Source organism: Mauremys mutica, chromosome 8, assembly GCF_020497125.1.
Source record: "Mauremys mutica isolate MM-2020 ecotype Southern chromosome 8, ASM2049712v1, whole genome shotgun sequence".
NCBI classification, from domain to species: domain Eukaryota; kingdom Metazoa; phylum Chordata; order Testudines; family Geoemydidae; genus Mauremys; species Mauremys mutica.
In genome coordinates, this window is record NC_059079.1 from 74,467,186 (window position 1) to 74,491,142 (window position 23,957).

Genomic DNA, 23,957 nt, shown 5'->3' on the forward strand with positions numbered 1-23,957 from the left:
TTCCAGACCCCAGCCAAGGTCCCTTTAGCCCACTCTTGCTCCCAACTTCAAAGGCTGGACCTCTCAAACCCATACATGACTTTCAAGCTTAACAGTGGCGTATTGCAATTTGTGAACTGTACAGTTCGAGGGAATTCCAAGGAGTTTCAGGAAGCACTGTGATGAAGGTTCAAGAGTCTGAACAGAATATAGACTGTACAGCTCTATGTTGCTGCCAGCTTCACCTACATTTTAAATTTAATCATATTTAACATTTTAGATTACTAACAGCAAGAAATTATGCAGGAAATGTATTTCAGTTAATAAACGTGTGTAATGTAAAATGGATAGTTTTTACATTTACCATCTGAAAATATTAACATTCTAATATGTTTTGTCTTTTTAAGTAACCTGTCCCCTGCCCTCCACAAAATTCACACTATCTCCACAAACAATGCTCCACACACTATGCCCTCACCCCAGCATTTCTCATGTTCCAATCCCTTCCCCTTTGGATATGCATTAGTATAAAGACTTCTCTATTGGAGCTCCCTTCCTCATGTAGCTTCCAAGAGCCTTCCACATGATTCACAGGGACCCTAGTTGCATTCCAGTCTCCTTTACCCTCCTCAATCCACTCCCTGAAGTGAACCCCTAGCCATCCTCCCCACTACCCACTGAGGAATTGCTTCCTCAGATGAGCTCTAAGTAGCATCCAGAACCCCACTCCTCACCCACCCTCTAATGCCTCCCTCCCCACCCACCAAGCTCATTGTTTTTTAGTTTGAAAAAAAAAAAATGCCCCAAACAGTACCTTTTTGCTCCTGAACAGCAGCGCCCTCCTCTCTGCAGCTGAAATTGCTCCATTGGTGTTGGCTGCAGAGTGTTGCTAGGGGGAGGGTCTTTCAAAACTCTGCCTACTTGCCTGTCAAGGGTAGAAGGATGTTTTCATTGGTTATTTCTTTGATAGACATCCCTTCTACCCAATAGGGTGCTTTGAGGGAGTGGGAGTTAGAACAGTTCTTGGTCTTGGAATTGGGATAAGCTTTAGGAGGCAAACAAACATGTGCAACACCTCGTTACTTTGAAAAGGACACATGGGTTGTTAAAAGGCTGTTAGATTACATGCATGCTCTGGTATTCAGGGCAGGGCATGGCAAATTCTGGCCTAGGGTAGACATTTTGTGAGCACATTCCTTAACAAATCTTGAGTTCTTAGGGTTATCAAAATCCACCATTTTAGGAAGAAATTTCTAGAACCCCAGCAGCTCTGACAGAACAGAAACATGATACCAAACACAGTAAAAGTAAAGCAAATGACTAAACTAGGAGACTCAAGAGACCTGTCTGGAGAGGTGTAGCAGCTTCAGGATCAATAGCAAGGTTTGTGTGCAGCCCTGGTAAAAGCAGCTGTCTGCTTTTTAACAGTTTCATGCCTACATGACTCACCAAGTTTGGGGGAAGGGGGAAATCTATGGCTCTTTATTTATCATGCACCCCCCATAACAGGGAGCAATATTTATGAATATACACAATCACCAAAGTAGGGGGAAATTGCACATTTTAATTGGTGTGAACTGATGAGCTAAAAGGTCGGAGTTTAACATCTTAGATTTGAATTGCATAGATTTTTCATTTGCTAAAAAAGATAGCTTCCCCAAAACTCACACTTCAAGTCCTCTCTAAAACAGTGTTCTGCACACACAAGCTAAAAGTTGCTCTAAAAAGGGCATTTAGTCAAAATCCTGCATTTCAGAATGTGAGACGCTGAGTTAGGGCTAAATGCAAAAATTTAGGATTTACATTTTCAGGCTTATCTCGCTTCAACAAAGTGAGTAAAAAAAGGTAGAAAATTTAAATAATTTCCAGCTACATATAGACAGAATGAATGACTAAAATATGGCCACAAGCCACCCAATGTAACAAAATAATATATATTTTCCAAGGAAGAGGCTGCCATTTCAGAAGCAGAAGCTCATAGATTATTAGCGTTGGAAGGGACCTCAGGAGATCATCTAGTCCAACCCCCTGCTCAAAGCAGGACCAATCCCCAAATCCCTAAGTGGCCCCCTCAAGAAGCTCTTCAACTATATAACCATGCTCCTAAATCTATTTTAGGGTCATGAATGAGTTGGAGCAGAATCAACAGCCAGAATGTGGGTCAACAGAGCATAATGAGCACCATGTCTCAGTCCATCATCCACCTCCCTGTGTATCTTCATTGACACCCACCAATCTTTGAGGGATCCCATGTGAAACTGAAATGCGACAGAGCTTTTGCTGGTCTATTCCTTCATTACCAATGGAGTCTTGGCCTATTCCTCCCCACTTACAGAAGAGCCAGAACAAACTCCCCCCTCCTCCAAGGTGTTTTCTTCTGATTAGTGTCAGGCCCTGGAAAGGATCCCACTCCTACTGTAAAATACTGATGCCATGTTTGGCTTTTTAAATTGTAATTACCACCCATAATGATTGTAATTTGTTTGCAAAGCACTGCTAGCACAAAGGAAGAAGGGCTTTTATAAATCATGACCGTCAGGTTAACGCTGCTGAATGTTCTGTGTAAGTACGCAGTTTAGAAATCAAAAGGTCTATACATAATTTGAAAACACTGAATTAAAACCCATTACCTTCTAACCACTTCTTTCCAGCCTTCTTCTCTTTTCTGACCTCTTTTTGGACTAGTGAGGTTCAGCTTTATGTTTGGAGAGGTCAGAGGCAGGGACACAGATTTATAACTTGCCGATAATGAATTTGGATTAGCGTCACCTTCAAGTCTGGGAACAGAGATGTATTGATTACAGACTATAAAATAAAAGTAGTTAAAGTAGTTGCAGAGCATACATTTTAGAGGTTAGACAAAACTATCAGTTAAAACAATTCTCAATTTTTTTCTCCATTCTCAATGCCCGTATTTAGACCACAGCTGCTGCAATATGGGTGCCAGTCAATGCCAATTAGTGTATTTTGTGTGGTTAATATGTTCACAAGAACTGGACTGAGCCTCCAACTTATTTCACACAGGCTTCTGAGCAGCCATTGGATTGTTCTGACTTTCAGTCATGTCCAATTAGTCCAGAATCAAAACTAAACAAAGCAGAATTCTTGGATCCCAGCATCACAAGGTAAGGAGCTTGATCAGATTCTATAAAATCTAAGCAGCAGTAAAAAGATTCACAATGGCATAGACCAAGCAGCAGTCATGAGAGGGCAGGATAGAGAAACTGAAGACTCACCTTGTTTGTACTTTTGAAGCCGAGGTGCTTGTCTTTTCTTCCTGAGAAGGGAGCAGTAATGAGGCATATCCCCTATCACCAGAAGAGTTTGTATCCATAGTGAAGTTCAACTCCTGGCTTTTACCTCCACTGCTACTCTCGCTATTGCAATCTGTGCTATCCAGGTTATCAGAATCGCTATTCCCACCTGCACCACCACCTCTTGGCTCTCCATTTATTTTATTTTTATCTGCTTTTTGCTGTGCTAGTGATATATGCTGATCTGGCAAAATTATCTGCACATTTTGAGGAGTGTCCTTCGTTTTGTTCTTCTTATTTTTTCTATTCGTGCTAGGGGTTGTTACCACATTGGCTCTCTTTTTCCCAAAGACATTTGTGAAAGTAGCTGATGTTGCAGAGATTCCAATTGTGGTTGTAGTGGTTGCGCTCGGAGGCTCTATAGGAACTTCTTGCTCCACTGGAAAAAAAAGTCAATATACAACATATATTTAATATAAAGAAAGTCTCACTTGTTAAGGAAATTACAATTAAAGTTATATTTCTGTCAGCTGTCACTAGAGTAATGAATTCAGCCATTCTAATGATTTAAAAAATCCTAGATTTGATGTGTGGTTGAGGGGATGCGATGGTAACAACAGAACTAGTTTCACTGGGAACAATGACAGTTGCATGGGAAACTAATGCAGAGCAGGAGCTCTGCAGCACTGCAGTGACACAAAAGGCCAGACAAGTAAACTCAGCAAGAGTTTTCATTTCTTCAAGGATGAAATATTTCACCCTCCCGGAGAGGAAATTAGACATTTTAAAAAACGAAGTCATGTGCGGTTTTAAAATGATCATTTCTGCTCAAATCTTTCACTGTTAGCACAGAACAAGCAGTTATTATCTGCACTAAAATCCCAAAATAAGTTATTTAGGGAACAACACAATACCTAGGAAACCTGACATTTTAAAAGCTATACTTCCATGATTTTTGCTTTGTGCACCAACACTACTCCTGCCATATTGACCACTGTGCACAGAACCAATTGATATAGTCAGCCTGCCATTAAAACTTCCTCAAAAATACAAAATTTGAGACGTGTACACACACTACACATACAAAATTCTCCATTCTATCACTAGTACAGATGTGCATTTTCATAGTGGAAAGCATTTAACAATGGCAGAATATACTTTACTCCTGAGGGAATTTTGTGTCAAAAAATAAAAATTCTGCGCACAATATGTTAAAATCCTGCACATTTTATTTGTCAGTAAATAAAATGTGGAGGCTCTGGCATGGCAGTGGGGAGCACATGCCACTGGCTGCATGGAGGTGGGAGATCACCCTGCAGCCACCCACCTGGGGACAAAAACTTGGTGGTGAGGTTGCTCCTGATGCTGCCAGCACAAGGGCTGGGCATGCTCCAGAAACACCCTGTGGCCCTGCCCCTCTGTGTCAGGTGCATGAGGCGTGGGCAAGTAGGCTCAGCCCAGCAGGATCCAAATGTGGAGTGGCTTAGTGTGTGGGGTAAGAGGGTTCTGTGTGGGGAAACATGGGTGTAGGTGGCTCACTGTGGGAGTCAATGTGGGGGTCGGGACCTGGTTGCACAGGGGCTCGTTGGGGGGTTCAGGTGAAGGTGGCTGGGGCTTTGTGTGGGGGGGGTCTATGTGAAGGCATTGGGGTTCTGGATGCAGAGGTTGAGGCTCAGCGGGATGGGGGTTCTGGGTGTGTGTGGCAGGCCGGGGTATGGGAGGCTCATTGGGGTGGGGGGTCTGGGTGCTGGGGAAGTGGGGCTTGTTGGGGTGGTCCAGGTATAGAGGGATGGGGCTTGTCAGGGTGGGGGCCTGGGTGCAGCTAGTTGGGTTTCAGTGGGTGTGTGTCTAGGTGAAGGGGGCTCATCAGGGGGGCCTCTGGATGCAGAAGGTGAAACTCAGTGTGTGTGTGGGGGGGGGGGGGGGAAGGTGCGCCTGAATGCATAGGGGAGCAGCTGCCCGCACAGTGACTCCTGCAGCTGAGGAGTGATGGGGCAGGAAGTGAGGGGAGGGCGGAACTTCCTTCAGCTGGGGGAGGTTTCTGGAGGTGGGTCTGACTCAGTCATAAGCACTTCTTGAGAGGAAGAGCAAGTCCCATCCTCCCCTGCCTCCAGCCCACCAGGATTAGCAGCTGAGTCCAGCGCAGTGTAGGAGCGACCAGGGCATTCCCAACCCCCGCTGGCTTCTCCAAGTGCCTGGAACAACATGCCAGCACTGCTGTGGAGGAGCAGTCATTTTTCTGCGGGGAAGCAAAGAAATCTGCAGGGGACATGAATTCTGCACACATGCAGTAGTGCAGAATTCTCCCAAGAGTAATACTTTTTTAAACATTTTAAATGTTTATTTTCTACACTGAGTTCTTGCAGATATGTAGGAAGAATATTCAGAGTGAATAAACCTACTGTCCTACTGCTCCTCCTTTCCAGTATGAAGAAAACGATGGCACCTAAAATATCTTTTCACCAAGAAGGATTTAGAAACATTTATACAATACAACAAGTGCTTCCCCCCCACAGAATAGTAAAAACATTAGATGTTGTTCACCTTCATCATCATTCTCCTCTTCATCATCATCTTCTTGCAGCTCTAAAGTTTCCTTAGGTTTGTTTTCCTCATCTTCCTCTTGTTTTCTTTTTTGCTCCTCTTTCTTCTTCTTTCTCTTTTCCTTTCTCTTTTCTCTTTTAGCTGCAAGAGCCTGTTTTCTGCTCTCTTCTCTTGACTATGGGAAAAGCATTAATATTTAGTTCTACCATGCATTAATACCAAAGATTAATATTCTCTTATGCTTACAAATTCAGAGCTTCAATGGAAAAAATGCCTGAGGGGTAGATGATCAAGAAAAATTCCGTTATGACCTGAATCATTATGCAGAAAGCCATGATAACAGCAGAATGAACAGAAATTAAACAGAAGTACTAGTGGACTAGATGGAACTGCAGTTTTCATAATGAGACTTATCAAGGAAAAAAAGAAGAAATCAGTCAGCAAACTGCATGCAACCAGAATGATAGAGATGTGTGTTAAAACAATTTAGTATATATTTTAATGGGATATCACTGTAATCTTGCATAATCTCAGACTAAATTGCAAAAATTCGTTGAAAAACCTGAGTTAGTGAAAGAATTTCAGGAGCAACCTTAACATCTTTCACTCAGGAGGCTCACAAAGTACTTTATGTGCTACATATAGCTATCATGTTATCAGTTGCTGAAATACAGTTACTTATTGGGTACAATGAGGCAGTCAGGTAGTACCAACAACACTAAACTGTAGGTTAGCAGATGAAGTGAAAAAACAACTAACTGAAATTTAATGTGACACAGAAGGAGGCTAATTAGTCAAAACAGAATTTGGTAAAACTTCTCTCGTGAAAAATATCATGGTGAGTTAATTATCATAAAGAGTCAAAAGCTCCACTTTAGATCTCCTGGGAAAAAAAAAAAAAGGTGCCTTCACAGTACAGCACCCAATAATGCTATTCTGGGTACTGCAGCATTATCAAGCTGAGGACTGTTAATTATTGAGTCAGTGACTGATTGTACTACTTGCAGCATCTGGGGATGGGAGTAATTCCTTCAAAGACTCATATCCAACTGGCCATGCTGAACTCTGTTTAACTGATCTGATAGCTCAAAGGTCTGCTTTAAGATAAGTCATAGAACAAGCTGATATTGTTTTGTATATACTAACAGTTTTAACTAAAGACATTTTCCTCATGTTTTCACATTCTGCAACCAAATAAAGTACACAGTAATGCAAAATGCTGGCAAACAGCTTAATTAACCAAAAAAGTAACAAGCCTAAAATTTCCTAAAAAAGGAACTAGTGTGGGTAGTAACAGACACAAACGAGTTCCAACTTGCTGCCTATGGAGGTCAGAAGGGCTGGATGGTGGGTGGGGCTGTACAGTTTTGGATATTCTGAAGAAGTGCAAGAACATTGAGGCACTGCAGCCCCAAGAGACACTACTATTCAAACAGAGCTGAGCTTGTGCACTTAGGGCACATGCACCTTCTACAATGGGGATTCATACAGTACAGGCAATGAATAAAGAAGAGAGTATTTCATTATCATGGTATACTCCAGCTGCAGCCAGGCAGAGATGCCAAATCCACTGAATTGAGACATATAAATAAGGCACTTCAATTTTGGTTTTTAATTTTTTTTGTTAATTTAATGGGAATTTATCAGTGTATGATCAACATTTTTTAGAAACAGCGATAATCGTAAAAACCAGAAACAAAGGGCAACAGTGGCGTGGGGGGTTCCTGGTACTCACAGCATGCAGAGGTACTCACTACATAGCAGCTGAAGAAGCCTTCCGGCTCCCTGCCTTTCTCACTCCTCACTGTGCAGAGGAAGTGGATGAGCCACATTGAAGGGCTGAGGGTAAGGAGGAGAGTGGAAGGCTGCACCCTGTGAGTACTGACCCCCCCCCCCCCCCCCACCGGCCAGGGCCCCTCCTGAGCTCAGTCCTGGAGCAGTGCTGAAGGGCAGGGATAAGGAGGGGATGCCAGCAATCAGGGTGTGCAGCCTTCTGCTCCCTGCAGGCCTGCTGCCATAGCGGTCAGGTGGTCTTGGCTGCCATGCCCCCTGGTCCTTGCCTGAAAAATTCTCGGGTTCCGAAAAAGCCAAAGTTGGGTGAAAAAAACAGTACAACCAAAGCAATTTCTATAAACCACCTTTTGGGTTAATTATCTATTTACTTACATATCCCGAAATCTACCTTTTATATTACAAAATATAAATTAATGCTGTTTTTAAAGCAGTTACAAATTTGAAGTAGGGAAATCCTGTAAGCTTACACACATCTAAAAGAAAGAGTTGCCATATGCAGATGCACTGGCCAAGAACTAACCTAAGATGACAGATTTCGCCACTCACCTTTTCCAGGTCAAGCTCCTTCAGCAGGATACTGGCGTTCTTATTTGCTTCTGCAGCTTGCTGGTCTTTAGCCTTCACAATTGTCTCCACACACTGGTGACATTTCTTCAATAGTTCCTGAAGAATAAGAGTTATTTTATTAAAGCAATCCTGAAAATCTGAAGTTAATTATTGCAGCTTGCTCTTTAAGTGTATGATTGGCTCACTGGTACTTCTAAACATACAACTACTCCAATATGCTAAGATACAGAGTGCTAACATTTGTAAAGTAGCTTTTTTAGAGGTAGTTTTGCAATAAAGGAAGCACATTATTCCTCCCAGTTTGGGTAGTTTCGTGAACATCTGAAAAGTTCCTCTAATAGGTATGAAGTCTTTTTAAAATTAGAAATAAATGCATTAATTTGGTCCCCGTTCCTTAATTACTTTAGTATTTAAAAAAAAACTGTCCTAAAAAAGCAAGAATAAAATTGAATTTAAGAGGTTTTGCTGTTGGCCTTTCCCCTTAATACTCTACTGTTCTGAAGTAGAAGGAAGAATAACTAAATTATTTATGACTCACTTTGATAGAGTGACAGAACAGTTGGCTGTAATCTGACTTTTGAAACTTTTTCATTTTTCTATAGCTAATTTGTTAACATTTTCATCTGATTTAAGAGAAAAATGTGATGAATCCATGATGGAAAGATTTAAATAAGTTGCTGTATAAAAACTGAAATAATTTTATATTTTATTCTTGCTATATTTATATATGTATTTTATGATTCCACAAAGAAATTTTTTAGCTCCATAATTTTAAGGGTCAGAGATAGGTATTTCATGTATGCTCAGAAAGAAGCAGCTGGTGGTGCTCTGGGCAAGGCAAAGGCCACATAAATAGTGGGAAGAGAACGTTTCACATAGTCGTAACAAAGCTCAATTATCCATTCAGTCTTTAAATTTTAAAGACTGAATGGATAATTGAGCTTTGGATAATGGATAATTTAAATGACCTTGGATCTACCATTTGGGCACCAAACTTTTAATATGAGACAACACATAATTAACATTCAAAATGTGTGGTTTCAATTTTATATACTTGTTAAGACCTCGGTATGGTCACCTACATATTTTTAAATATCCTTAATGCATTAAGTCTACTCTCAAAAAGTCAGTTAAACTCACCTTGTCAGTTATAGTTGCTATATATCGCATGCACTCGATGTCTGAAGGAAACTGGTTAACTTCTTTCACCAGGTACTGAACTACTTTCACATGACCCTGTAAAATAAAATAAAATAAAATTCTAGTGTCCTGTAAATACAAAAGTGAGTGGATGACAATTTTAGCTGACATGACAGTTATACAGCTAACATCTGAAATGGTAATTTAAAATAAAATGTTGCCAAGTACCAAAACATCTATTAGTGTTTGTAAAGTACTGACAATGAGCGTAGTGGTGTACAAAACAGTAGCAAAGATAGTCCCTTCCCCAAATAGCTTCCTGACTAAAGATAAAGGACAAGACATGTTGGGAGAGATTTTTTTTTTAATTAATTTAATAAGCTCAATTTTTGTGAGCACTGGGGATGCGTCTCTGTCAAACTATGTACTCCGTTTTGCATCAGGGGCTCTATTTTGTGTTGTAGCCTCCTTTGTGGATTAATAAATAATATCACTTAACTCTTATAACACACTTCTCATTAGTAGATCTCAAAGCACTTTACAAAGGAGGCAGGCACCCTTAGCCCCATTTTATGGATGGGGAAACTGCAGCACTCCATTGAACTGACTTGCTCAGGTCAATGCCCGAGTGAAAATATACTTCCGGTCTCCTGAGTCCCAGTTCAGTGTTCTGCCCAAGTCACACTGCCTCCAATTTGTAAAAGGGGCTTAACACCTAAAGGAAAGATTATGCTTGAGAAACTATGACAGAGCAATCCAGGGCCAGTAACGCTGAATGACTCTCCCATACTGGAACAATGGGTTTTTCCACTAACAGGGCCTCTGACTTTGAATCTGTGTCTACACAGAAGCTGATGGGGAGGAGGTTGGAGCCTGGAACTCCCTTATCTGAAGCAAATGGGGAGAAAGGGGGACATAGGTGGTGACTCCATGAGTGCTCCGGGAGCTGGAGCACTCATGGGGAAAAAAAGCCTCGCTATCAGCTCTCCTCCACGCTCCCCCCTCCCCAGTGCCCCCGCCTACCAGCAAGCTCCGTGGATCAGCGCCTCCCCACTCCCTCCCCACGCCTCCCACCCACCCCAATCAGCTGTTTTGTGGATTGCAGGAGGCGGGGTGGGGGGGAGGAGTGAGGATGCTGCACTCGGGGGAGAGGGTGGAACTGGGTAGGAAGAGGTGGGGCAGGGGTGGATCGGGGGCAGAAAGAGGCAGGGGTGGGGCCTTGGGGAAAGGGGTGGAGTGGGGCTGGGGCAGAGCGGGGGGTTGAGCACCCCAGGCACTTTGGAAAGTCAGCGTATAGAAAAAGTAGTGTGTTTCTCTGAGTCAAAGGGGTGACCACCACCACATCCAAGACCACCTGGCTAAGGAGGAGAGAAGGTATGCCTAGCCTATGGATGCTTACCGAATCCAGGACTCTCAGATAGGATGAGATCAGCCCTAGGGCAACCGCATTCAGGTTTGTGTGTTAAATGTGAAAGTCTTGCAACTCTCTACTGTGCTGTATTAGGAGTAAATTATCTGTGCTTAAGACATTCCTTTGCTAAGCTTGCGTTCCTCCTTGCTTTCCTGCCATGTTGTCCCGGAAGAGTTTAACAAGAAACCCGAGCTCCCATAGCCAGGTGGACTCTGGGGTAACATGTCTAAGCTACTAGGCGCTTGGGAGGGCTGTGGCGCTGGTACCAGGGTCTAAGGCTGTTGAAATGCAGGGTTCCACTGCTCAAGAAGCATGCTGGACATGGAGTCTGCATTGGGAAGTGTGCCTGTGACACAGAGCTAGCAACAGTGACCATCCAGAAAATGCAGAAGTGAATCCAGCAATTGGGTCAGTTTAAAACAGACTGATGTTCATCCAGACAGGGGGCAAGGGCAGGTTGTTGACACTGACATCTGTGGCAGACTTGAAAGGAGGAGAGGATGGTTGGCTGGAGACCTGTGATGGTGAAATGGTTTCATGCCAAGATCAGACACTCACCCACTGACAGTAGCAAAGTTACATATGCTCTGATAAATACACAAAACTGAAGCAGATCACCCCCTCAAAAGTCAGGCGTGTTGAGCCGTATTTTAGCCTTTTTTTGAAACAGCAACTTAAACTCTGCAGAATATACTTATCTTAAAAATGTGATGTATTCCTGACACTTTCAAGACTACCCATTTCAATTTAAAACTGTTTTTGAAAGTATTCAGTGCTGAAACATGAGATCAAAGTTTGCCTTATTAACTTACCTTACGAAATGCTGACATAAGAGGTGTAATTTTCCGGTTATCTGCTGCATCCACATCAGCTCCTGCCTGCACAAGTAACTGCACTACGTCAAAGTGACCACCATTAGCTGCCAACCAGAGTGGCGTGTTTCCTTTCTTGTTACGAACATCAATATGTGCTCCCCTAAAAAAACCCAAAAAACAAATGTAAGTCACAGGGCACACCTGGGCTGACATATAGAAAAGGTTACTTAAAAAATATGGATGTTCAAACTGCACTTAAGTTCGTATTTTCCATCACTGACAAACCTTCAGTGGTGAGCTAGGAAACTTATGCTGGGAAATCCTTTGCTATTTAAATTATAGCATAAACTAAAAAGGAGACAAATGCCTGGAGTAAAACAGAGCTATGGACATCTCTCTCCCATCTACATTAATCTCTAAATCATAGATAAGCAATTATTGAAACACAGAATTTAAGCTCTATTCCTCATCACTGTGATTGTGTCCACAGATGGACTCCATGACAGAACCAGTATGTTACTGATGAAATAAGAAATAACCCACCGATTAATCAGGAGCTCACAGAACTTGTAATGGCCTTTGTCTGCTGCAATTGTTAAAGCTGTATCTCTTGAGGAAGGCACAGGTGGAGCATTGACATCTGCTCCTTTATCAAGGAGAACTCTTCCAACCTCTGCATACCCTCCAGAAGCAGCTTCCATCAAAGGGGTGAGACCAGTCTGTTTGAAAAACAAACAAGTTAGAAAATATTCAACTGATGCAAAATATCATCTGCAAAAAGGTCTGGGTGTGCCTTTAACGGTTTCAGCACTTAAAAAACAGGCCTCTTATTTATGGATTTAGGAGTCTAACTCCAGGCAAACTTTTTAAAATCTTGGCCTTGGGCTTTACAGTAGACGAGACAAATGAATGGCAAAATCCCATCAGATGTTAATCCCAATTGCAAGCTTTTGCTATTAACAAAAGTATCCCTTAAAACTGAGGGAAATATAGGTCCAAATGCAAACAGTGACCATTCAGCACAGAAGGGGGTCAAACAAGTGACTCCACACCACCTTTGGATTCCCTTTGGCACTGGTGCTGTCCTGATACCAGTTGAGTCCCCAGCTCAGAATGTTCTAATTTAGATCAGTTGCCAACATCCCCAAGTGGCCATTGTAGAAGCTGGGCACAAGAGAACACTGGCCACACACCCTTTCCCCAGTCACATTTCCAGCACAAGCAGCTGGGAAAGGGGGCACAGATGATATTAAAGCTGCAGCTCTAGGATTTACCAAAAATTCCCCTGTGCTGGTGAAATCCAAGTGTCAGTCTATGCTGACTTTTGGACTGCTTTGCGACAGGAATGAGGCATAAAACTGTTCCAGTGTACCAAAGAATGGGGCCCATAGAATGTAAGAGAAACAGGAACTCTCAATATTTAAAACCATGGGTTCTATATTAACACCACAGTTTTCACCTAAAAGACATAAAGGCTTAATCTAAACCATTTTTGTTGAGTGCATATAATAGCAAGCAGTATCTGTGCATCACTGTCAAAATATATGCACTATTACGTTCCTTTTCTGCTTTATGGACTCTACCCATGTGTTCTGTTAATGAACATTAGTCATGTTAACCATGAAATTTATAATCTCATGAGCTTTAAAGACCAAAAGTAGTCAGGACTTATTTTGCTTCCCATTTAGAAAGTATGAATTAGCTGTTTTGGAAAAAGTAGATGAATGCCACTCGGAAGCAATCACATTTGTTTTTCACATGTAATGACTATTTCACAGTATATGAAAAAAGTTTGACATTCTGACAGAAGCTGGAACATAGAGTGGGTATTATCTTTAGCACACTAGCTTTTGCTTATAAATGTTTTTAATTTGCTGATTTCCAGGGTAAGAATAATGAGGTTTTGGTAAAGTGTTATGCTTTACAGTTCCTTGTGAGTGGTAGAGATTTCTTAAAGAACTTTTTGAGATGCTTTGAACAAGAGTGATCAAATATATGGCCATCAATCCTATGGGGTTGCTTTTAAATCAGTGAAGTTGACACAGGCAAATAGGCTCAAAGATTTATATTAACAGAAAAACTTCAAGGAAGCTGACAAATCAAAGAGATCCTCTTGCCCAAAATAAATCTGAAGAGAAAGCTAGTCTGTTGGCTTACCTTAGCCCTATGTTCAACATTGGCCTTCCTATCCAACAGGAGACTGACCACCTCTGCTCGGCCCTGGAAACAGGCCAGGGTGAGGGCTGTATTTCTATTGGTCTCAATTTGCGCGTTAATATCAGAACCCATATCAAGCAACAGTTTCACTGCAGGTACATGGCCATTCATAGCAGCCAACATCAGAGGAGAAATGCCTAGCTTACTCCCAGTCCTAAAGAGAGAGAAAATAATTAACTACAGATCACAGAACTAGATGAATCTGGATGAATCCTCTGGGAACCCAAGAACATTTCAACATTTTATAGTAAATACTGACCTAAAATATCAGTAATTCAAAACAGATTATTGAAAACCAGCAGGATATAGGATATTTGCAGTTTAAAACCTGCTAAGAGAACGTGTTCTCTTTCAGAAGAAATAGGTTTTGCTAAAGTATATATTTGTACTAATTCTAAACCATTTTAATAATAAAAAGATAACTGGGCCTGCATCTAAATCAGAAAGACATACATCTACACTTCAACCTATTTTGATGATACAAAATGGGTTAACTTTCCTACAATACGCGAACACAGGTTGCTTAACAGACAAATCCATGTGTTTTAGTTCTTCCTTTTATGGGCCCCAGAGCCATTGAAATGTAAAGCCTCAAAAGAACACGTGCTCCACTGTGAGCTTTGGGTGGTTCCTCTATCTAGTTCAACTGGAAACAAAGTCCTAGAGTGCTAGATCCCAATATGGAGAAAAGATGTATGTACACAGGGCCATATGCCGCACTAATACAGGCACAAGAGCAACCTAAACACTGAGGGCAGTTTTTATTTTTTTTGGTGGCAGGAGATCTATAGCAGCTTCCCTAAAGGTATCCAGTCAGAAAAAGCATAACATTTCAACAGTGCAAACTTAGCAGGGAGATTTGAAAGCACTACAAGCTCCAATTTATGCCTTGATATAAAACCCACAGTGGAACATCTGTCCCACACAGCAGTTTGTCTATGACATGGAGAGTATGTTACCTTGAATTAATTTCTGCTCCAGCATTAAGCAGAATCTTAATGATGTTGACGTATCCCCCAGATGCAGCAAGGCTTAGCGGTGTATAGTCAGACACGTTCCTATGCTCTTTATTTGCTCCCCGGGCCAGCAGCAAGTCAACTACCTGAAATGTACAGCATGAAAAAAGTGTGAAAGGAATACTGGGCCTTAATTTTCTGCTACTTCCTGGATAATGGCTAACACACATTCAAACCCCTGTAGGATCTTTAATTTTACTTATGCACTGTATAGAGCCAGCAGTTAATCCTATTCATAAGACAGTCTGTGTGGGTTGTGTCAATGCAGCACTTTTCCTCCAAAAGGATTACTTTATCTAACTGAAGTTACAAGCCTTTAAGGGAATCTCTTCCTCTGAATGGAGGTCTGAGATTTAGGACATATCCTGTTCTTAGGAAGTCTGATATAGTTGAAATTTGTGAGGGTTTCCCTTTCAGTGCCTCCCACAACTTGAATGAAAAAGTGAATCTTAAGTCAATTTTGATTATGTTTGTGTTGCACAATCTTTCCAACAAAAAGTATAAGGATGCCCAAATCATGATAGAAGTTAAGGGAGGAGAGGGAACGGCGGAGGAAGGGCATTTCTCCCACTCACGCCTCCCCTTTACAAGCCTCCTCATTTTCTTGCCAATTACTACATTTATCATCTCCTGCAATCATGGCATTTTTCATGTGTACATTTGTGCTACTATAGTTTCCCGTGTTTTATTCCAAGTTTCTCTGCCTTTGACATAAGCAGGTAAGACTGAACATCTTAGAAGCAAAAGTGAAAAGCTCAATTTAAAAGTAGTTTAAAAAATAGTTCTACCTTCTGAGAGTCAGGTCTACATTGCATCTACTTACAAGTCAAAATAGAAATATCTGCTAGTCTAGTGTTAGTGTTCTGGAAGGCTGTGTATGTGTAAGACAAGTTTAGTTTCTGGTCCTGATCTCTCTCTGAGTTGGGAGTACTGCAAAGAATGCCCCTTCACTTACTATGCAGGTGGGCAGGATGCAAGATAGGACTGACTGGGTACCCTGAATTGCTTAATAGCCTTCTTCCTCCCCCATCCAATTGAGGATTTTCACAGACTATATTACGAAAATTGGATAGACGAATGGCTCCAATCTGTAGTGAAGGGCTGCAATGGTGGGGCTGTATAAACAAGGCAAAGTTAATTCCCTTGTCTTCTCCGGGGACAAGAGAGCTACCAATTCCTGAAGTTTAGAGACTTTTTTAGTAAAATGAAAATATTAATTTAAGGGTAAAGAACAAGAAATGAACACAGTAATTTACACACCAACTTAAAACCTACAGAAGAAATAGTAAGCAAGATATTTGTACCTCTTGGCGTCCACCAGAGCATGCCAGTGAAAGCGGAGTGTCCTTTGTGCGCTCAGACTGTGCTTCTATATCTCCACCTTTGTCTAAAAGAATTTCTACTACACCAACATGTCCAGCAGTTGCAGCCAGAATAAGTGGTGTAAAACCTAATCCAAAAAGAATCACAATTAGAAGCAGCTCTGAAAAACTCAAATATAATTAATAGCAAGCCGGAAAGTATGTACGAATGGATTAATTCAACAAATATCTGGGTCAAATATCAGAATGATCATCCATAGATAGGGCCCTACCAAATTCGTGGCCATGAAAAACATGTCGCAGACCATGAAATCTGGTCTTTTATGTGCTTTTACCTTATACTGTAGAGATTTCACTCAAACTGGATGTCCTGACTCAAAAGGGAGTTGCATGGGGGTCGCAAGATTATTTTAGGGGGTCACGGTATTGCCATCCTTACTTCTGTGCTGTCACCTTCAGAGCTGGGCATTTGGAGTGTGGTGGCTGCTGGCTGAGGGCCCAGCTGTACAGGCAGCAACGAAGAAGTAAGGGTGGCAATACCATACCATGCCATCCTTACTTCTGCACTGCTGCTGGTGGCAGCTCTGCCTTCAGATCTGGGCTCCCAGCCAGCAGCCACCATTCTTCAGCTGCCTAGCACTGCTGCCAGCAGCAGCGGCACAGAAGTAAGGGTAGCAATTCCACAACTCCTTTTTGGGTCAAGAGCCCTACATTTACAACACTGTGAAATTTCAGATTTAAATAGCTGAAATCATGAAATTTAAAATTTTTAAAAATCCTATGACTATGACCAAAATGGATCATGAATTTGGTGCGGCCCTATCCACAGACAAGAAGATTAATTCCAAATGTATCCCAATAGAGTCTTAGGATACTGTATTATAGCACATTGACAACTCTGCTATTATTGAGGTTGAGAAGAGCTTTGTTTGAAGGCTGACTCTTCGAAGAGCTCTAACATCCACATTCTTATTCAAATCGTCTTAAAACTTGCTGTGCCTCATGGGGATGATGGGCACAGCTAGTGGCCCAAATTTGGGGTCATTTAATTAAGGGGTTCCTCAGATACAGCCCCCACAAAAGACATTTCACAGTCAACAGATTCTTATAACTTTAGTGCATGATACCCACTGCCACTTTTGGGGGAGCAATACTGAAAAATGTTATTAAAGGAAGAGTTTGGCTCCCTATAACAGTATATGCTAAAAACATGCATCAGCCAAAGAAATTGACATGCACACATGCAGCAAGCCTCAACAAGAGGGTTTGCAACGAGCACACTGTCACAGAAATTTGGTGGTCCAAGGAGACGTGCTATGATCACAATCTTAGCTACCCTCACACATTGTAAATTCAAACCCTTCCCTTGGCTGAAAGCTGAGAATGATCTGTGGCACAGTGCTACTAGCCATCTCTGTTAAGAGGCTGGTTTTTGTTTTTTTTACTTTTGGGAAATATGCACCTGCTAATTTGTACAGCTAATTTAGAAGGAGCTTTAACTATTTTCTGAAAGATAATACATTATACATGCTCTATGCAGATACCCAATAATGGCTGCTGGGCATGTTGCTACTTTTTCACACTGGGTATTAGCATAGCTGCGCACCAGCACTGATTAATCAATTAGCATTGATTAACTAGAGGGAAGATGAAAGGCAGTTAGGATTTTGTAATCATGTTTCCTGAACAAGGGACCTGTGTGTGCTTATAATCAAGGCACATGTTCCTGATAAAGAGCTTACTAACATGAGGCACTCATAATATTGTTGGATGCTTGTAACTTTTTTTTGGTGCACAGGTAGGGAACTATGGAACAGTGGGGTCAGAGCAGTGAAGGAAAATGACTTTGTGGGAGCAATGCTGGTGGTGTGGGGGCTGGGAGAGTGAAGGAAGGGGAATAAATTAGAATGGGTTGTAGGGGAAGGGAGAAGATTTGTGGCAGAGAAAGGGGAGGGGGGCTGTTAATCCTACATTCGCCTCTCCTGTGCATGTGCACAAAGATCTGGGGGCCCCAATCCTTCTCAGAGGGTTTGAATGGCTCTGCAAGACCCCCAACATGAAAGCTGGGATCTGGAGACTCTGAGCTGCTCTCCCAACTATCCTTTGTTCGCACACCAGGATTTGAGGATGCTCTGCCCCTTGGGGAGGATGGGGCCTGAGCTGCATCCCCGCACACACCTGTGTGAGCTGGCATCTAGAGAAGCCCTGCCCCTCTGGATGTGGAACTGAGAGTAGGCATGCTCAAAGCATGCAGTACTGGGACCAGGGTGAGGAGCTGAGAATGGGCATGCTTGGTGCACAGCACAGGCTCACAAGCACAGTCGTGGGGATTGGAGGATGAGGGAGGGAGGGAATGAGAACACCCACTGAGACGAATGGAGCACTCAATCCCATTTTAACATGAACTTTGAGCTCAAATTGTAGGGATTTTTTTATTTTTTGGTAGCTTACCCTTCTTGTCTCTGTGTTCAATATTGGCACCTCGTGCTATCAATACAGACACAAGCTCTTCATGACCTCCTGCACATGCAAGGGTCAGTGCAGTGTCGTGATTACTCTCCGTCTTCATGGTGGGGAGAAAAAGAAGTTGACATTTGTAAATGGGAAGTGTTTTTAGCACAGAACACGGTCAACTTTTTAAAAGCACATTACTGCTAGACTGACATTTTATTTTAAATTTTAAAACAAGTCAGAGTAAATCAGATAAATCTGTAGCCAAATTACTTACATGTGCATCAATATCAACCGAAGGATACATGGGGAGCACAGACTGAGAGCCAACATTGCTTGGTGTCTGTGTACAGGGCTCGGGTGTAGGGGATTCCGTAGTGTGTGAGGAACTAGTGGAGCCAGTGGGCACTCTGCTATTCACAGCTGAAAAACAACATTAACACTGTTATTCCACTCTTGAGAATTGAGCACTTTAAATGGAAAAAAATACTGTACTATAGAATCTTAATATTATAAGAATGCATTTTCTAAAAAACGTTTAGTTTTAAATGTCTCTGGAAAAAATTATGCTATTTAATGTAATTTGTAGAATATAATGCAAGTGTTACGTCCAAACTGTGTTTGGGTCAGAAAGCTTATTTTAATAGATTAATCAGCAAATGATTTCTCTACACACAACCATGAAGATAATAAATTATCTAATATTGTAACCTCAGCAGTGACAGTTCAATGTTCATTCTAGGCAGACAATTGTAAAGGATTTATGATAAAAGCATAATCTAAAAGTTAGGAAACAAGGAATACATCAGAACTCAGAACTATTTCATATAAAGTGTAGTAAGCACTTTCATTAATTTTCTAGGTAAGACAACTAAAGCGAGAAGAGTAAAAGTGAGTTCCAGGAATAATTCTGGCTACAACAAATTAACAGAGGAAAAAATAGGAAGATGGCAGTCAACAAGACAGGCATATAGACAATTTAAGTATTTCCTTTCCCTAAAATTGTGCGTGTTGTGACGCAGCTTTTCACGACAGGGCTGCAAAATTCCATCTCCACTTAAAGACTGTTAGTTTAAACACATACAAATAGTGAGATTTTATTTTCTAAATTTTCCACAATTTGAACTGAGGTTCGTAACTAAGAATTAGCTATATTTACATACAGTGTTAAAATTAAAAGACTATGAACAAATAGCAGAAAGGCCAGAAACACCATGATGAGTATTTTTTAGGGTCAGAGCTCAGTCTCGGCCTCACAGCACACTGATGGATCATCACTACATGGTATTTTTGAAGGGAAGATCCAAAAAAATTTGAAGGACTCTGACATGAATCAGATGGACAGGAAAGCTCCCTAATGACCTTGTTTCTAGTTGAAAAATTTCAATACCCTTTATTATAATATAAAAGACAAGATCTAGAGAATAAAAAAACTGGTATGAAAACCACTTCTGGACATCAAAATTTGCATCTCACAGCACTACCAGATTTCTGTATTGTACGCTAATTGCTCTGGCCAGTTAGAGAAACAATTGATTTGTTCTAACCAGTAAGAGTGCAAAATTAATCAAAAGCATGTAATGTTTTATAGTATTTCCGGAGCAAGTAATTATAATGACAGAGGTTCATGATGAGTTCAGGTGGGGAATAAGCAGCAGGAATTTTTTTTTTCAGTGCCAATATTCTCTGTAGTAATGGAAGATGGAAGAGAAACGAAAATGCGATAAGAATGTTTTCTAACAGAAACTCCAGCAGTTTTACCATGAATTGTTATTCACTAATGGAAAGGATTTAAAATTAAACCACTGAATGAAAACAGTATCAATTAATGACACAGGATAAAGGTTAAATTACTGGAAAGATCAGAAACAGTAGGACACACCCATCATTTAGTGAGAATACATTCTGATGTTTGGTTATAGGTATATGAAATACAAATGATATGTTCAAGTGGAGCAGATTTTAAAAGAACCCAAACAGAGTTCTTAAAGCCAGGATAACTTGTTTAAAAAAAAAGTAAAAACCAAGCTTTTGAGATAGAAGTTTTCAGTTACAGTCCCAAAGGCATTCAGTTTAGTGTTAGGACTCACATTCCAGTGCATGAGTCAAAGGTGAGCAATGAAGTTTAGTTACAGTGTAAAAGGAGCAGTGTATTATACCTGGCCTCAAATGGAGTTCACTTCACCTCAAAAGCTAAGCAACTTGTGAACACACCAGGTTTGTATTATGAATTTCCAGATACAAAGGTCTTATGCTTCATCTACATAATATGCATTAATACAGTGGTTCTCAAACTTTTGTACCGGTGACCCCTTTCACATAGCAAGCCTCTGAGTGTGACCTCCCTTATAAATTAAAAACACTTCATATATTTAACACTATTATAAATGCTGGAGGCAAAGTGGGCTTTGGGGTGGAGGCTGACAGCTCACAACACTCCCGCCCCATGTAATAACTTCACAACCCCCTCAGGGGTCCCGACCCCCAGTTTGAGAACCCCTGCATTAATACTTACCTACCTCAGCAGGGTGTTAAGCAGAATTTTACATTAATGAATCCTCTACATGTTCAAAACACTATTAAGTGCTAAAGTTAAGTGGATTTAAAAAGATTCGTATTTTGAAAAAACAGTAAGACACTAAATCATCCAGCTAAGGACTGATTTTTCCCTAATATAAGCTAATAGCATCCTTCTGAAGAGGCATTTTACAACCTCTTTTTTTTTTTTTTTTTTTTGAGAGGGAGAATAAAAGGAAAAAGCACGAAGGAATGTACTTCGGACATTTAATTTGTTTTTAAGACTCCTTAGTAATAGATTACATTTAACTTTAATGCAGATCCACCAAAATCTAAAAATCAAATGACCAGGACTGAATCTCTTCAGAGGACAAAAGCTGTTAAACTCTGTGCATTAATGGAAATCTGTATACTGGTTCCAAGTCAACTCTAACCACCAAGATTGTAACATATCTGATATAACTGATTTCCTCCCCAATAATTGCTAAAAGGCAATTACTGTTTGCAAAATTTTAGATTCCTGTAAACTTCTGGACACCTGTTGTGATGCCCCATTTGTTGGCTGGTTGCCAAACCTGATATTTGACCAGTGAGAACTGTTAATGTAATCTGCACTCTTTCAAGAATAACCTCTCTATGAAGATTGTATCCTGAAGATGATGTAGTTCACTGAATAGCAAACATATGTTAATAGCAATTAGTAGGCTTGTTAAGGCCAAATTTTATATTCAATTACATGTTTTAAAGAAGGACCATCATACCACAAGTATTTCTCAACACATCTTAACAAAATATTTTGTATGGGACCAGATTTAACTAAGCTAGTACTGATATTACACCCAGAGTCAAATATGTCTACAACTCTGAACATTACCATAGAAAAGCAGGTCAGCTATTGGTCTCACTTGCAGAGCATGGAAACTCATTCTCAAAGATTGGCCATACCATACCTGGCTTCCAATCAGGATTTTGCAGGAATGAGAGAGCAGTTCACCATTTTCTTTTTAAAGTCCAAAATCAATTGAACTAAAAGGAACACTTGCTTAAGGAGTCGTTTATATCCTTTATTTGACTTCCCAAGAATTATTTTAGCAATTTGCTACAGAAAGTTCAGGGCTATTTTCAAATGACTAAATCCTAGTGTGTTTCTAACCTATGGTATTAGATAAACTACAGTGTTCCAGAGGAACAGCAATATGAACATGTAGCACTATATCCACTTTGGCTATCACTTGTGGCACAGCTTTGCAGTAATGGTATTAAGATAATATGTAAAGGAGCAGCACAGTGTACAAAAATTAAAAAGATGGTGTGAATCTTAAACTACATTGCTATGGCAAAAGATAATGGGATTAGAGGCAAAAAGATCAAGTGGAATTCTTCAAAATAGATGCTCAGATGGAATAAAACAGATTTAGTGGCATCTTTTAAAAAAAAAATACATGCCACTATAAGCTAGGGGAAATCTTTGCTACACTGAGGAACGAGAGCAGGAGGAAAAATTCATCCCTTCTTGGTGGCATTTCATAAGCAGAAAAAAGTCACACTTTTCTGGATAATTTCTAACCCAGTTTATAAACCTCACATAAAATTTGTATTTTCAGCATACTCTTGAAGAATGCAAAATCACTTCAACTGCACATTACCACTGAAGTACAACAATCTCCAAAATGGGAGGGCAGCAAACTTAGTGGAGCACAGAATATTGAACAATGGGGGAAAGGGATATTTTGTTCAAGGCCCCTGGGGCAAACTCCTAGCATTACAAAAAGTAGCCCTGGTATTTTTAATCCCTGATGAATGGAACAGGAAACTTGAAAGAGCTCTATACTGATGTACTTTAGTAAACTTGTGCGGTACTGAACCATGAGAATGAGGGTCCCCCCCACAAAAAATCTGTTTGAACAGATCTTTAACAGGCCTCTGAGAAAATGTGCATGATTCAGTTGGAGAAGGTATGTTCCATTCATGAAATGGAAAGTTACAGGGTGCTGGGCGATAGCACAGACACACAAACTCTTAGTGACATGGAAGCCAAGTTTGCTGCTTTGCTTCCAAAACACAGACATATAGGCACACAATTTACTTTAGAGGATTAAATACACTTCTATCATTTCATTAGGAAGTATATAGATTAACTAAATATAGTTATCAATATATATATAATTAAAAATAAGAGTTTTACCTCATGCAATTTAGGCTCTATATAATATTTATTTTGTGACTGCACTGATTTTAGATCCTTCCCTACAAAATACACTGATAATGCTTTTATAGAATACAGGCTGAACCTCTCTAGTTTTTAGTTCTTGGGATCTGACTGGTGCCAAACCAGAGAATTTGCACAACCACGGGAGGTCAATATTGTAGTGAGTGGGTTTCTCTATTTTTATCTCGCTGAGGCGAATAAACAGAACAATGCTTGCAATGCCATCTAGCCAAGGCTTACTGGCTCTCTTCATAACAAAGTGATAGTGTTGTTACACAATTTTTCTGTACTGGCACAAGGAAATAAGTAGATAAAAACATGCTTAACCACAGATGTTGCCGGACCACAGAGTGCCAGATTAGTTCAACCTGTACTGGTCAACCTGTACTGTTATTCACAACATATTCAATAAGCTTGTTGCCTGAATAAGTCTGAAGTTTGAATGACGTTTCTGATTGTAGGGCTTCATTTAGATATTCGTAAATTTATGAAGGCCCAAAACTTTTACAAAATGTATTTTCTTTAATCTTCACTAATAAACTTTAGTAAACAATCCTACGCAGTATTAGAGATATTATTGGTATTTTTTAATTTGGGAAACCTGATTACAGGGAATCAGACTAGGAACAAACTGGTGTGATGATCTTGAACAAAATGCCAGGTTCATAACACGTTTTAAGCATTAAAAGGAGCTAAGGCAAATAGAGAGATTGTGGCTGAT

General features: G+C 40.6%; 1 protein-coding gene across 9 annotated transcripts in view; it reads right to left on the minus strand.

Moving 5' to 3' along the window:
- Positions 1-23,957, minus strand: part of ANKHD1 (ankyrin repeat and KH domain containing 1) — a 182,546-nt gene that overhangs the window by 21,107 nt on the left and 137,482 nt on the right. For all 9 annotated transcript variants that reach the window (XM_045027030.1, XM_045027032.1, XM_045027031.1 and 6 more), the window contains 13 exons: positions 18,788-18,933; positions 18,511-18,622; positions 16,042-16,187; positions 14,681-14,823; positions 13,662-13,875; positions 12,048-12,223; positions 11,502-11,664; positions 9,279-9,374; positions 8,118-8,234; positions 5,778-5,952; positions 3,216-3,672; positions 2,610-2,756; positions 794-904 (listed from right to left, as the gene is read on the minus strand). In XM_045027030.1, coding sequence (XP_044882965.1) covers positions 794-904; positions 2,610-2,756; positions 3,216-3,672; positions 5,778-5,952; positions 8,118-8,234; positions 9,279-9,374; positions 11,502-11,664; positions 12,048-12,223; positions 13,662-13,875; positions 14,681-14,823; positions 16,042-16,187; positions 18,511-18,622; positions 18,788-18,933 — 2,203 coding nt within the window. The remainder of the gene's footprint in view (positions 1-793; positions 905-2,609; positions 2,757-3,215; positions 3,673-5,777; positions 5,953-8,117; positions 8,235-9,278; positions 9,375-11,501; positions 11,665-12,047; positions 12,224-13,661; positions 13,876-14,680; positions 14,824-16,041; positions 16,188-18,510; positions 18,623-18,787; positions 18,934-23,957) is intronic.